At 40.4% G+C, this 12,886-nt stretch overlaps 1 protein-coding gene across 18 annotated transcripts in view; it reads right to left on the bottom strand.

Annotated features, from left to right (window-relative positions):
* The window catches only part of PCM1 (pericentriolar material 1), a 45,753-nt gene extending 34,115 nt beyond the window's left edge, over positions 1-11,638 (bottom strand). For 12 of the 18 annotated variants that reach the window (XM_075026921.1, XM_075026967.1, XM_075026942.1 and 9 more), the window contains exons 1-7: positions 11,355-11,579; positions 7,623-7,741; positions 6,812-7,057; positions 5,389-5,661; positions 4,658-4,828; positions 4,366-4,482; positions 838-1,015 (exon numbers count right to left, since the gene is read on the bottom strand). In XM_075026921.1, the coding sequence (XP_074883022.1) occupies positions 838-1,015; positions 4,366-4,482; positions 4,658-4,828; positions 5,389-5,661; positions 6,812-7,057; positions 7,623-7,718 (1,081 nt within the window). In that variant the 5' untranslated portion in view covers positions 7,719-7,741; positions 11,355-11,579. Of the gene's footprint in view, positions 1-837; positions 1,016-4,365; positions 4,483-4,657; positions 4,829-5,388; positions 5,662-6,811; positions 7,058-7,622; positions 7,742-11,354; positions 11,580-11,619 lie in introns of those variants that run through there. The other 6 variants (XM_075026989.1, XM_075027020.1, XM_075027021.1 and 3 more) reach the window with 3 other exon arrangements.
* Between the last annotated feature and the right edge of the window lie 1,248 nt (positions 11,639-12,886).

Raw genomic sequence — 12,886 nt, 5'->3', positions numbered from 1 at the left:
TTAGGGAGGGGTGGAGGGCAGGACGAGTTTCCAACAAACAAAAGATAATTCACATGTCAGCAGTGCACAAATCAAGGACAACTGTCTCCCTTTTAAGATTGAACTCTTGAGAAAACAACTCTGCTGACAACCTTTAAGGAGATACAAAAAGACGTCTCTGTCCCAGAGATAATTTTTGAAAAGTTGGGAATATATGAACACCAATTAGAAGAATGCTTTTAAAACTGAAGGTTATAACATAATGGTGGTGCTCTATTATCAGAATCATGCCCCCAATTCACATTCCATAGAATTTCAGAGTTCTCGTTTCATATTTACTTATGTAACTGCTCTAGCAACCTCCTCGTTTCTTTTATTGGATAAACCATTGGTCTACCAATGGCTATTAAACTGTCAAGCAACTAGCCACCAAAAAAAAAAAATCCCATAAAAAAGCAAAAAAACCTCAAACTACCAACTGCCAATAGCCAGAAGGATGCAGAAAGTGAGAGAAGACTCTGTATACCCCACTCCGATTCTTTCCTTCAAAGGCCTGGTACAATGATGGAAATGAGAGGCAGACTCCTAATCTGACATGGTAGACCAATTCTTAGGAGAAAACCCCACACTTCTTAGGATTTTACAAGTAAACCACAGAAATCAGCTGTGTGGTTTTTAGCTGCCACATCATTTTACAATGTTACATTGTCAACTCTTTTCAGAAATAGAAGCTTTGCAGTAAATTTTTAAAAAAATGCATTATAAAAAAAAGACTTTTTAATGTGTATTCCACAATCCCAGTTTAATCATTCAATCAGCATGCTAACATGCTATCAAAGACACCATCATTCCACATACCAGAATCATCCATGACAGCAATTGCTTGCTCTGCTTTATGCTGCAAAGCAAGAAGAGCTGCCTGTCTTCCTTGAAGAGCCTTCAATTGTTCCTGCTGTTGCAGCATCCTTTTCAATAAATCATGCTGCTTCTTCAAGTTCTCCAACTCCTCTTTAGCCTCCTGTTGAGGATCCCTGGCCTGCAATATATGGAAGAACGTTACCGTAATCATGACAATTTATTTGTTGAGTACTAGGGACAGAAGTGTCAAAACAAGCAAGACTTTAACAGAACCAAATAGCCTGATAAGTGTAAAAAGGTGACAATGAAACAACTTCACCTTTCCGGTAGTCCTTTTCAGTCTAAAAATTTTAGACTTCCAACAGGGAGAAGCCTGTACCACCAAGACGTGGTTACCACTCCTGGGAGTTAAGTTTTCTTTAGAAATCCAGTCAGCTACCCTAACATGTCCCAAAGACTAACCCAAACATCCCTCTGTCTTTTAAATCATATAAGAGGATATTAAGCTATAAGACTAGTAAACTAAGCAAGATAAGGCATAGCATCATGGAGCTACATTTAATACAAGATCTAGACTGATTTACTGGCCTAAAATTTCTAAGTTTTCAGCAAAATGTTTTGGGCAGTTATTCTTCTCTAATGTGTTTAGTTTTGTATGCAACATTTATGCCATAGATACTAAAATAGACCAGTTTAGGTAAACCAATTTCAAAATAAAAACATGCACAGAATCCCCCCTATACTATATTTCCAAACACATGAAAATAGATCTGAAGGAACAAAAGCATATTTAGCAGTAAAAATGTAGTAAAACTAAGTTATTGCCCTCATCCTATCCTAATTAAAAGCTGGACATTTGCCTCAAAACTTTTTTTCAAGGATGGTCGGCAAATTAAGTATTTTAATGAGACATCTACAGTTAAGATTTTGATCTTGTTTGAAGTTTGATTATCGCACTATGCAGATAAAATCATGGAAAATTTTGCCTCCTTTTTGTTAGGAGTTGACAAGTATTTAAAAAGAACATTACTAAGTTAAAAGCATCATCTTCTCTCCACATAGTGCTGAATTCCTGAAGTACAAAATTCTCTCAGTCCAAAAATTCTGCATCAAATGTCAGAATAGAAGCAGGCATCTTATTAACTAGTTCTGGGTGCCAGGAAATGCTCAACTTTCCAGCAGAGAAAGGAGAACACATCCAGAATTCTAAACTTCTCAAAGTGTCACTAAAACATGCACTGCAGCTGGCACTGATAATTTCTGTTAACCCTTCATTTTTATATACAAAAAGCAGAGTAGAGGCAAAATAGAGTACACAATGAAATCAACACAGGAACGAATGAAGGGAAGGAAGGGAAAAAGGGGATGTGTCTCAGTCTTGCCCACCTATTATATAATCCAAGCTTTATCTAAAAGTACCAGATTTGCTTGAGTTAATTAAAATCACATAGCAAATTTTTCAAGCTTAGTTCTACATTTAGACTAATAAGCTTGACAAAACATATAAGCCTTTTATTTTATGGAAAAAAAAAATTCGAACTTAGCTATAGAAAAGCTGGTAACAAATAACAAAAGAAGTTTTAGACTCCAAGCCCCTTAGTCTTCCCCCTTCCAACCAAATATTTATATAAACAGCTATACAAAAACATTTGCGGAACAAGTTAAGGCTACTACTCTCTAATTTATTTTCTCTATATGGTATTAGCTTAAATTTGCATTGGCAGACTATTGGTGTAAACACGACAAGTGTCCAGAAGTCACGTTTACAATACATTTTCCCAGAAAGAGAACAGCAAAATTGGAAGGATCATCTACATAAAATCAGAACACCTGCTGTACAGAGTTATATGTAGTTGTAGTACTTTCTCTGTCAATGTTGATACTTCAGAAGGGAAAGTTGTCAAACATCTCTATTTAAAGAAAAAAAAAATCTAGGCAAAGAAAATTCATTCAATGAAAAGACAGCTGGATACAGATAAGCAGGCCAAATGGGAACATTCACTGTAAGTAACAAATACATTTGAAGCAGTTAACAAGGTGGGGGCTGGGGGGAGGAAATCAGCATGTATAAACCCCATTTGAGGCTAAAGTAATATTTTGAAGTGTACCTTTGAAGACAATCCATGTTCTTGGCTATTAATCCTACAAGGCCACATTTCCCTGTCATTCAGGGCAGCTCTGTCACTTTTCCCTTTAGGGCTTGCTGTAACATCAATGTCTGTAACCTGTTCCTGTGAAGCTGAATTCCCTAGTTTGTCCTCAATGCAGGGCCGAATGCTCAAACTAAAAGATACCTCCTTTATTAAATAGTTTAGTATGTCAGATTTTGAACATGTGCTCCAACTTAGCATGCATTTTTAAGTTACAAACCTACCCACTTGTACCTTGTCGAATAATGAAAACTAGTATCAAATAAAATCTACTAAAAAGCAAAAACATTTTTAGTCATTCTTAGGAATCTTCGTAACAATAAGGCTCCATATAGCAAACCAACCTTATAAGACTAGAAGTATTCATTCTCCGTGTAGTATATTTAAGCTGCATGTACAGAGAAATTAGATGCAAAATGAAAAGCCAAACATAAAACTAATCCCCATTTTGCAAAGATGAAGAAAAATGCAAGTTTACATGCATACTTCATAAAAACTGTACTGGTCTTTTTCTGCATTTTTCCATTAGTTTGTTTTAAAAATTAAAAGTACATCTTCTATGTCCATCATTTAATTTCTCCACAGGGATAGAAAGAGTTCTTCCAAAGCTAAAAATTATTAAAAAAACTTCTTAATGTTTTAACTGCTGTTTTACTTCCAAGCACGTAAACTCTCCTCATCTGTAGAACATTCAGTGTACTAACTGGCCAAAGGAGTACCAGCTCTCTAGTACTCACTCTTCCTCAGTATAGTACTATTGGAAGATGTAAAACATAAGTTTTTGTATCTACTACAAGAATTGTTTACCACATTAATATAAAAGCTTTTATAAATTGAAAGGAAGATTGTCTGCGTATCTCAACTAAATTCAGAGCACATTTTCTAAAAGGTGCTCATCTCCAAAAGAACGAAAGAAACTTCTGTGTTAGGTCAATACTTCTATCATATCACTAGAAACATGTTTGGGCAATGGCCCACTAATACTCATTTCTAACCCTCTCCTAACCCAACTCCAGCAAGTTTTCCCCACTAACAGAAACAAACTTATAGATGAAATACTGTGTAGAAAACTATTCCTTCCTACACCAAACCAGTTGATGCTCTGCCAAAGTAAATATTTAACCTGTCATTTCACTTTCAAGAAAGACTAAAGATTTTTTAAAAACTAATCAAGATAATATTGTTGTCATGACAGAATCATTAATTTTTTCCACATATTAAAAAAAATTTAAAAAAATCCACACATACATGAACACCTCCTGAACAGAGTGTTTGGGGATTTACTATTTTAATTGAACTGCAGATTATGACACTATCACAACAATCACGAAAACAAAGTCTCCATTTCTAGCACCTTAATTACTAAAAGACAGCTTACCGTGGTATCTGAAGCTTCAGACTGCACATCAATGTTTAGCAATGTGCTCTCACCTACAGAACCAGATCCCACAGCTGAATCTATAGTCCGAACATCATCCTTCTCATTTTCTCTAGCCTGAAATATTTCATTGGCATAAATCAAAAGCTATATAAAGGGGCAGTAAAAATGAACTATGGAAGGTACTACATATCAAAACAAACACCCCCAGTAGCACCATCAAAACATCAATGGTCAACTCCTAAAAAAAGCTTACAGTGCAGAAACAAATATATTATGTTCTCAAACTTACAAGCATCTTTTGCAAAAATTTCAGATAGGATTTCTCCTGCTCTTTAAGGTGATCTATAAGGTGTGATAAACGCTCAACATTGGCCGATCTTTCATTTTTCTCTACCAGATCATCCCGCATGGAGCTGGCCTTAGCAATATAGTCGCGAATTTGAACTAGTCTGCTCACAATCTGTAAAGACACTGAAGTTACTGAATGCATTCAGCTACAGCTTTAATGTATTTAATGCACAAGACATGGTGACAGCAACAGCAAAATAGTAATTAAAGGGGTGACATACTAGTACTTTCAATCCTATAAGCACACTTCTGCAACTGGTTGAAAGTCAACAGCTTTTATAAGGATAGATTTAGGCATGCGTGAAGTTGCAGGGCTGAAGCACAGGGCTTCTTGTCACCATAGGCTAAAACAGAACTGAGCTCATTAACATATGAAAATATTCAACTGTGAGATTATTTTCTGGAACTGTATAAGAGAGAACCATCTCTAAGATGAAAATTAATACTGCTTCTCTTACCAATAAACAAATTTCTAAAGAACAATACATGATTAAGTTTGGTTTCACATATTCCTCAAGTTGCCTTTTAGAACAGTGGGAGGATAAGTATTTCCAGTAAAGATTTAACAGTTACACTTTTTTGAAATTTAGAAAGATGCACTGAAAAGTAACAAGGTAATTAAAATCTTTCTAAGAGTCAATATTCTGTAGACTTTATAGGCTATATAAATACCTGGCTACTATCCATAGCTGGTTCTCCCCTTCCATCATCTTGAGCAGAGACTTGACGATTTTGCAAGAAATCCTTGCTTAGAGCAGCTCCAAACAACTCTTTACATTGCACTGATACCCCGCTTTCCTTTTTTTGGGAACCTGAAGCAGGATCTTTGCTTTTGTTAGTGTTGATCTGCAGCGACAGGAAGTTGAATGGTTTTTTGTTTTCATTAAGTTGACGTTTGTTGTTAGCAGCTGTTGCCCTGCCTTGAGAATCACTTCCAATGCTTCTCTATAAACGAACAAACAAAAAACAAGAACAATTGCTTTATTTTTTTCCTCCAATATGTTCTCAACACCGATTCGTTTCACTGCTTGGATTACCAGTTCTGCAGTATTATTAGACTGATTTTAAAGTTACCTTATATTAGTCACCAACTAGCCAAAAGCCAGCTAAAGACAGTGCTGGTGATTTTTGCCTATAGCTTTCAGAAAGCAAGCCCACCCTCCCAGGACAGCTGAAAAGCAAAAGGGTTCTGCAGCTCCTCAGAGTTTAGTTTCTCATCCTTGGCTGTGGCCTCCACCTTTACTATAGCGAAAGGCATTGTACTTCTCCAGGTACGTTTGAGAGAATAATAATAATAAAAGAGCAACACATTCACTTGCAGAATATGATACCTCGTAACTTCAGCTTTTGTTTAGAACCTTCTGAATAGCAACTTGTTGCCATAACATACAGTTGGGAAGGAAGTTATGCCCAGTCTTTATATTCTGTATTCTAAGTCAAAGCAATGATTCACATCTGAAAGAATCTTCACTACCCAAACACAATAACAACAAACTCTGGCAAATATTAACAAGCCTCTATTCTGAAACTGTTAGCACAAATTTATGCCTTGTCACCAAAGAATTAAACCCTCATACTTTTCACTGTTTTGGACAAGGGTATGAATGTGCCTTGTTCCCAAAGAAGCAGTTATGGCTCAAGAATTCATGCCATACATTTCTCTACACTCTACTGAGAAGTTTTTAATGTTACTCTTCTGCTTAATCCACAAGGATAACAAAGTTCAGAATCACAAACTGGCACTTCAAGAACAGATTCTCAGAATAAGGTAACAGATATTTTCAAGTGACAGACAAGTATGATGAGTAAGAAATACTGATTTGAGGACACAGGAATTTGTTACTGATTGAGAGGAAGAAAGTGAAGACAGCTAGCATACTCTTAAGCATAGGAATGCCATGGTTCTGAACTTTCCATAATTTTCTCAAGTTCAAAATCAGAATTTTGATTTGGCTCCCATGGTGCCTATAAGCTTTTTTTTTTTTTTAACTTAATCACTTATGAAAGCTTTCTTTATTCATCTGTCAATTTATTAAGAGATAGCTAAATAAATTTTATAGTCATATTTATAGCAGGAGCTAGTATTCACACAAACCTGATCCAGATCACTGAAGTTTATTCTTTGTTTAAGCCTTTCTAGTTCAGCCTGCTCTGGAACAGACATCTGGGTCACATATCGAGCATGAGGAAAACTATGAGGAGTTCTGGTCTTCCGTCGTCCCATCCCAGGTGAGGATTCTGGAGATATATCATTAGTAAGCCTTGTTTCAGCTTCCCCACCAAGCTTTTTCTTGTTTTTTTCTGAAGATCTGTTTGCTTTCTTCTGTTGACTTCCCCAGTCCTTAAGGGGAAAGAGAGGAAAGAAAAAAAGTCATTTTTTTATCCACATAGATAAAAAGTAAATGTTTTAATTCAGCAAAAGAGTTTGCTTCCATTTGAGATGTAAAAATAAAAAGCAATATCAAAATATGCACTAAGTCTTCTAGAGCAAACATCACATTACAAAATATAATTTTTTCCACTGCATAAATTAAAAATAGCTTTTCAGGAAATTTTAAACCCATTTCATCCTACAATGCATTAAATTAATTTCAAATGAAGCTAAAACTGTATTTTTCTTCTTTGCTGAAGACTCTTCAGTTGTTTAGAACTTTGCTTTTGTGTCTAGCTACTTTATTTATCCAAAACACTTCCCATAAACACATCCAGACTTCACAACCTCTGAATTACACTTGTTGCTTGCTTACTTCTACCTCAATTATTTTTATTTGTTTTGCAGACACTTACCTGTAAAGCTGTACTGACAAAGCTTAGGGTTTTGCATTGTTACCTGCCACTATCAGAATCTACCTGGTAATTTTAACAACCAGCATAAAATGGCAATTGAAAGATAAAATTAATTATACCGTGTTGTTCAGCCGGTCATCAAGGCTCTCATTGCTCCAGCTAGGCAAGTCCTGATCATTCATGCCTTCTTCAAAGGGACCACCTCCTGTTGCCATGACAAGCAATCAATAAAAAGACTCTAAAAGAAATAGTTGAAAGAAATGTGCTGTATTAAAATCAGTTTATGTAAAATATTTTAAAGATTCATAATCTGAGATGACAACTACATACTCATTGTAAAATGCAAACACAAGGCTGTTTTAGGAAACTAAACCCCATTTACTGAACTGTGTTACTAAAAAAGTTGTTAAAGCTGAAAGATCAGAAACAAAGTATTCCTTTACAGCAGTAAAATTAAATTATCCTGTTCAAAAAGGTGAAGAATACATAACTGTGTATACTCTCAGGCTGCAATAAAAACTGTGTAGCCTAAGTGCTGCTGGCAGGGTTCCACTGCACAACACTACAAACTTTTTCTTTGTAACAGCTACAAAGTTCTGTTACAGATGTAGAAGAAAAACAGTCTTGCAGAGAATTACTTTTTCCGAGTAGGTTTAACTGCTACATTAGGACATAATCCTAGCTTTATAGGATTATATCAAAAAGGATCATTTATTTCTAACATTTTACTGCAACCTATCTACTACTAATTTTCAGGCCAAGATTTCACACAGTGCATGTGAAGAAATCACCTAAAACTTAAGATTAAGAAGTATCTAAGAAGGTTTGTTTTTTTTTTTAATAATCAGTTCCAGAAGAAAAAATGATTAATCCTGAACTAAGTTTAAAGGCTGTACTAGTACACCTATCTTGCTTAGGTATAGTATTCAATCAAAATCACACAGTACAGCTCTCTCAGTAGGCCCACATGCACAAAGCAGTATTTTTATGCAAACACAGCCTATTACTATACCATTAAGGAAAGGGGATCTACCAGGAATGCTCATTATACCATAACCACATCTCCACCCGGCAGTGTACCAACCTAAGTCACACTAACACAGTTAGGAGTAATTCAGGTTCTGCATCTCACAATCAGAATCATAACACAGATATAGTTAAGTGCCTGCTCCTTTGGGAATTGGCAGATCTGTCCCCTACTGTCCTTGCACATTCATTCATACTCCCTTCTTCGTCCCAACAGAAGTCTCCACTAGGCTGTGCAGTCAGAGGGTACCATCTATAAACTAGCTAGCCAACGAATAAAACTGAAATTAAAAAAAAATAATAGATGAGTTCTCAACTGGATAAGCTCCCTGATCTGGCTAACCTTATGACTATATAAGAACTGTAGGCTCAAGGAAAGCAAATAAAAGCCATGTCATCCGGAGGAGCGAAACCCAGACAGATCAACTGTAAAACCACACCTTTTGTGCAACTTTCACCCAGGTGAACTGTCATATTTATTTAGCAAATAAGAACATAATGCCCTTCCACTTTTTCTTTGTTTACATGTAGAAGCACAAGCATCCTATGTTCACAGGGAAGCTCTCCTGGCAACCCAAGGTAAATTTGACAAGCATTCAAAACAAATGCATATTTATCAGTTTAGCTTATTTTAGAAAACAGCTGTGTTTTGTAAAAACTTTCTTCAGTTACAGACAAACTGTTCAGCTTCGTAGATGTTCAAGACCAAACACTTCAAATGGCACTCTATCCTGACCTATGCCACTAAGCATAGTGAGTTCATGTTGACCAGATTCAGAGGCCATCTGGGTTTACAATCCAGTTCAGTAAGCCGTTTCCTCATCCTCATGTTATACAATTCTACTAAAACCATAGCAAAAGAAGATTTTCCCTACCTTCCACTGTAAAAACAAGTGGCAATATTCATCTTTATATAATACAAATACCTATTCACATTGATTTCATTTAAAACTTTCACAAAAGCTATCTTCAACTACCTTTGCTGTAGGAGTGTCCAATTACCTCTGAAGTAAATTCACTGCCACAGATGGAACATTCTGAATTTTCTCAAACAAGGACAGTAGGCATACACCAATGCACCCTAATAAATACAGCTCAAAAGTAACAACATCCCGATTACTTCCAGCACACAGATTTTAAAGTGTTCTAACAGAACTGTGCCCTTCCGAGACAGCAAGTTTCTAAACATTCATATTATAGTCTTCGATACTTCCAAGTAAGTTATATTCATTAAGCTTAAGATCACAGAGCTATGCTGCTATTTTAACCCTTCAACTCAGTTAAAAAAAACACAGAGGTTCAGCCTGCTTTTTTCTTAAACTTTCCCAGATGAAGCAGTGTTTTTCACCTCCCCCCACACACTTCACTGATTTGTATTTTTTCTTACTTTTCATTTTACCATCTATTTCCAGAAGAAATCCTCTTATAAAAGCTTTGGTATCCTCCCATTATGCTATTTCCAGCAACTCCTTACTAATCTGAGCTTCATGTACATTATAGAATCTGTATAAAAGCTCTATGTGACCATGTGCATACTGCCTGACAACATTTACTAGGGACTTGGGAAAAAAAAACCCCAAACTTTCAAGAATATTTTCTACACAAATGACAACTTAAGGTAACATCTAAGATTGTAGTCAAAACATGTAAGATTGTCGGCAAAACATATTTCGTACCTGTAATAGCAATATACAAAGCACTCAGAAGTATCACTACAAAACATGCTAATAAACCAAAGACATATTTTAAAAGGTTTTTTTTCTACAGCGGAGATGTTTTTGAGGTTTTTTTTCTAGAGCATTCATGTGAACTTCAAGAGCTCTGAAGAGCACTTAATCCAGCACGTAGAAACTTTTGAAAATTAAAAATTAAATGGAAAAGAGAAAGTTGCTAAAAGTCATCATAGAGCCATAGAGACTGAAATTGGATCAAACCTTTCTGTTTAGCTTTTTAAGACACGCGCTCCTCACTGAGCATTACCTTGGCATTAACTCATTAAATGCCTACAGCCAACCATACAATATCATCAAACAGAAGCAGACAACGGAGCAAGGCCTCTCTTGTTGCACCGGTCAGCCCTCACAGGAGCAAGGCGCTAGGAGAACTGCCAACTCCCAACACCCGGACCAAGGGAGGTATGCCCAGCACTACCAGCTTGCGGAGTCGGGGCCGAGCCGCGCACCTCAGCCCTTTCCCGGCGTCCCGCCGGCTGCCGGCCCGACCTGGTCCACTTCCACGGCGGGACGCCGAGCCCAGGCCCGGCGGGTGTCGCCGCCGCCAAGGGGGCCGGCAGACGGAGCGATCCCCCGGCGGCTCTGCCGGCCGAGCCGCAGCGTGAGGCGGGCGAAGCGCTCCCCGGGCCGGGGGCGGCCAGGAGGCGTGCGGAAAGCCCGCTCCTTCACGGCCCCAAACCGCGGGGCACCGGGGCGGGGGAGGCGGGCTCCGCTCAGAGCGCCTCAGGCAGAAGCACGGCCGTTGCCGCGGCCCTGCCGGCGTCTCCCCGGAGAGCGAGCAACGCAACCTTCCCCGGGGCGGAGGGGAGCGGCCCACCCAACCTGCTGGCACCGCCAGGCTTCCCTGGGCCTGCCGGTCCCGGCGCCCTCCCGCTCCCCGCCGCGCCGGGCCGGGCCGGGCCGGGCAGCGAGGCTAATCCCCTCTCCTCGCCGGCCGGGTGCCCACCCACGCGGGCCCGCAGGGGCTCAAAGGCCGGGCCGAGCCAGGCGGCCCTGCCCCACCAGCGGCGGCCCCCACCTCTCCCCGCGCTCCGCTGCCGGCGACAGAATGGGGGCAGCCCGCCGCGCCAGAGGGAGGAGAGGGCGGCTCACCCCGCGGCGGAGGGGAGGTCACCCAGGCCCCGTTTCTCCTCCACCGCCGATTCACTACCCGCGGGTCCCCGGGCTGCCCGGCCGAGCGTTTCCCCGTCGGGCAGCGGGGGAGAGCAGCGGTCTCGCTTCGCTCAACGCCGCGGAACAGCGCTGGCGGAGGGACTCACAGCCCTGCCTCAGCGGCCGCCACCGCCGCCGCCATCTTGGCCGCCACTTCGCGCGGGGTGCGGGAGGCGGGCCCCAGCGGACGGATACACACGGTTACCTAGTAACCTCCGCCCAGCCATGCCCTTCCGCGCCGCGCAAAGCACCGCCTTCCCCGGGCCACGTGACGGCAAGGCGGCCCTTCCCGCGCTTCCAGGCGCCTGCTGGCGGCGGGCACGCGCGCACCGGAACGCCGCAGTCGGCGGCGACCGACCCGGCGGATCGTCAGCGCGCGAGGCGCGGGGGCGGGGCCTCCTGGCGCCGGTAGTTTTTCCAGTCAGGGCAGTGCCCGGCCGCCGGACGGGGTGAGCGCGTTGTCCTTCGCCGGCCTGCCAAGCGCCGGGCCCGTTTTGCTCGTAAAATGAAGTAGGAAAACGACGTTGAACTCTGTAAAGGGCTTTACCTGACTGGGAGAGTGGTAAGATCACGTCAAAAGCCTGAGCGTGGGCGAGGATCAGCTCCTGTCCTCGTCTGGGGCAGTACCGACTTGCAGAGCCTGTTCCTGTCTGTGTTTGGTCTCCCGTAGGGAGTCACAGCTGAAAATGCAGCGGTGAAAAGGTGGAAATCCTTGTAGTCTGTTCTACCTTTTACCCTTCTTTTTCTGCGATGCCAGAAGTACAGAAAATGCAGAAGCATTAAATATTTACATAGGCCTCACAACCCATCCTGGGCGTGAAACATTCTACTGGTACTACATGAAAATGTAGTTAACCTCTCATTTCTCCTCTGTTAGTACTTACACCAATGTATTTTGCTCCACCAAAAAATGAACGACACATGCATCCTTTTCAACGACACATTAATCTATCTGTAATTTAGAAAAGTAACTAAATGATTGGAAAACCCGCAAAATAAAAATGTTTCAATAAAAATATTGTTTTCTCCAGCAGATGCCCCCATATCAAAGGAATAGTTCTGGACAATACGTAGTGCACAAAAGAGGTGAGCACAAGACTGCCTGTTATAGCAGCATTTTTCTCCCATTTCTACCACAGGCTAAATGACTTTATATCCATAACTGAAACACTTTAAAAAGAATCTTCAACAGCTTGATGGAAGCTCTCTATGTAATGAATATATATTTTTCATCTGTCTTGCAATTCTGCAGCTAATAAAGAGGGTCATTTATGAGCTTTTTTTTATCATACTTTTAACTAATGTCCTTTCAGCCTGGCCTCAGGTACCGTGTCTGGATATTCAGCACGATATTGGCAATGTTGCTCTTGGCAAGAGGCTTTATATTGTCACGGTGGCATACCTCCCACTGCCCAGCAGGAGGAGGCAGAATATAAGAGAAAATAGTGCCTTAATACAATAACTATCATTTT

The sequence above is a fragment of the Buteo buteo genome, chromosome 1 (genome assembly GCF_964188355.1).
Source record: "Buteo buteo chromosome 1, bButBut1.hap1.1, whole genome shotgun sequence".
Classification (NCBI taxonomy): domain Eukaryota; kingdom Metazoa; phylum Chordata; class Aves; order Accipitriformes; family Accipitridae; genus Buteo; species Buteo buteo.
Note: the sequence above shows the minus strand (reverse complement) of the source record. Positions and strands in the feature narration are given on the sequence as shown.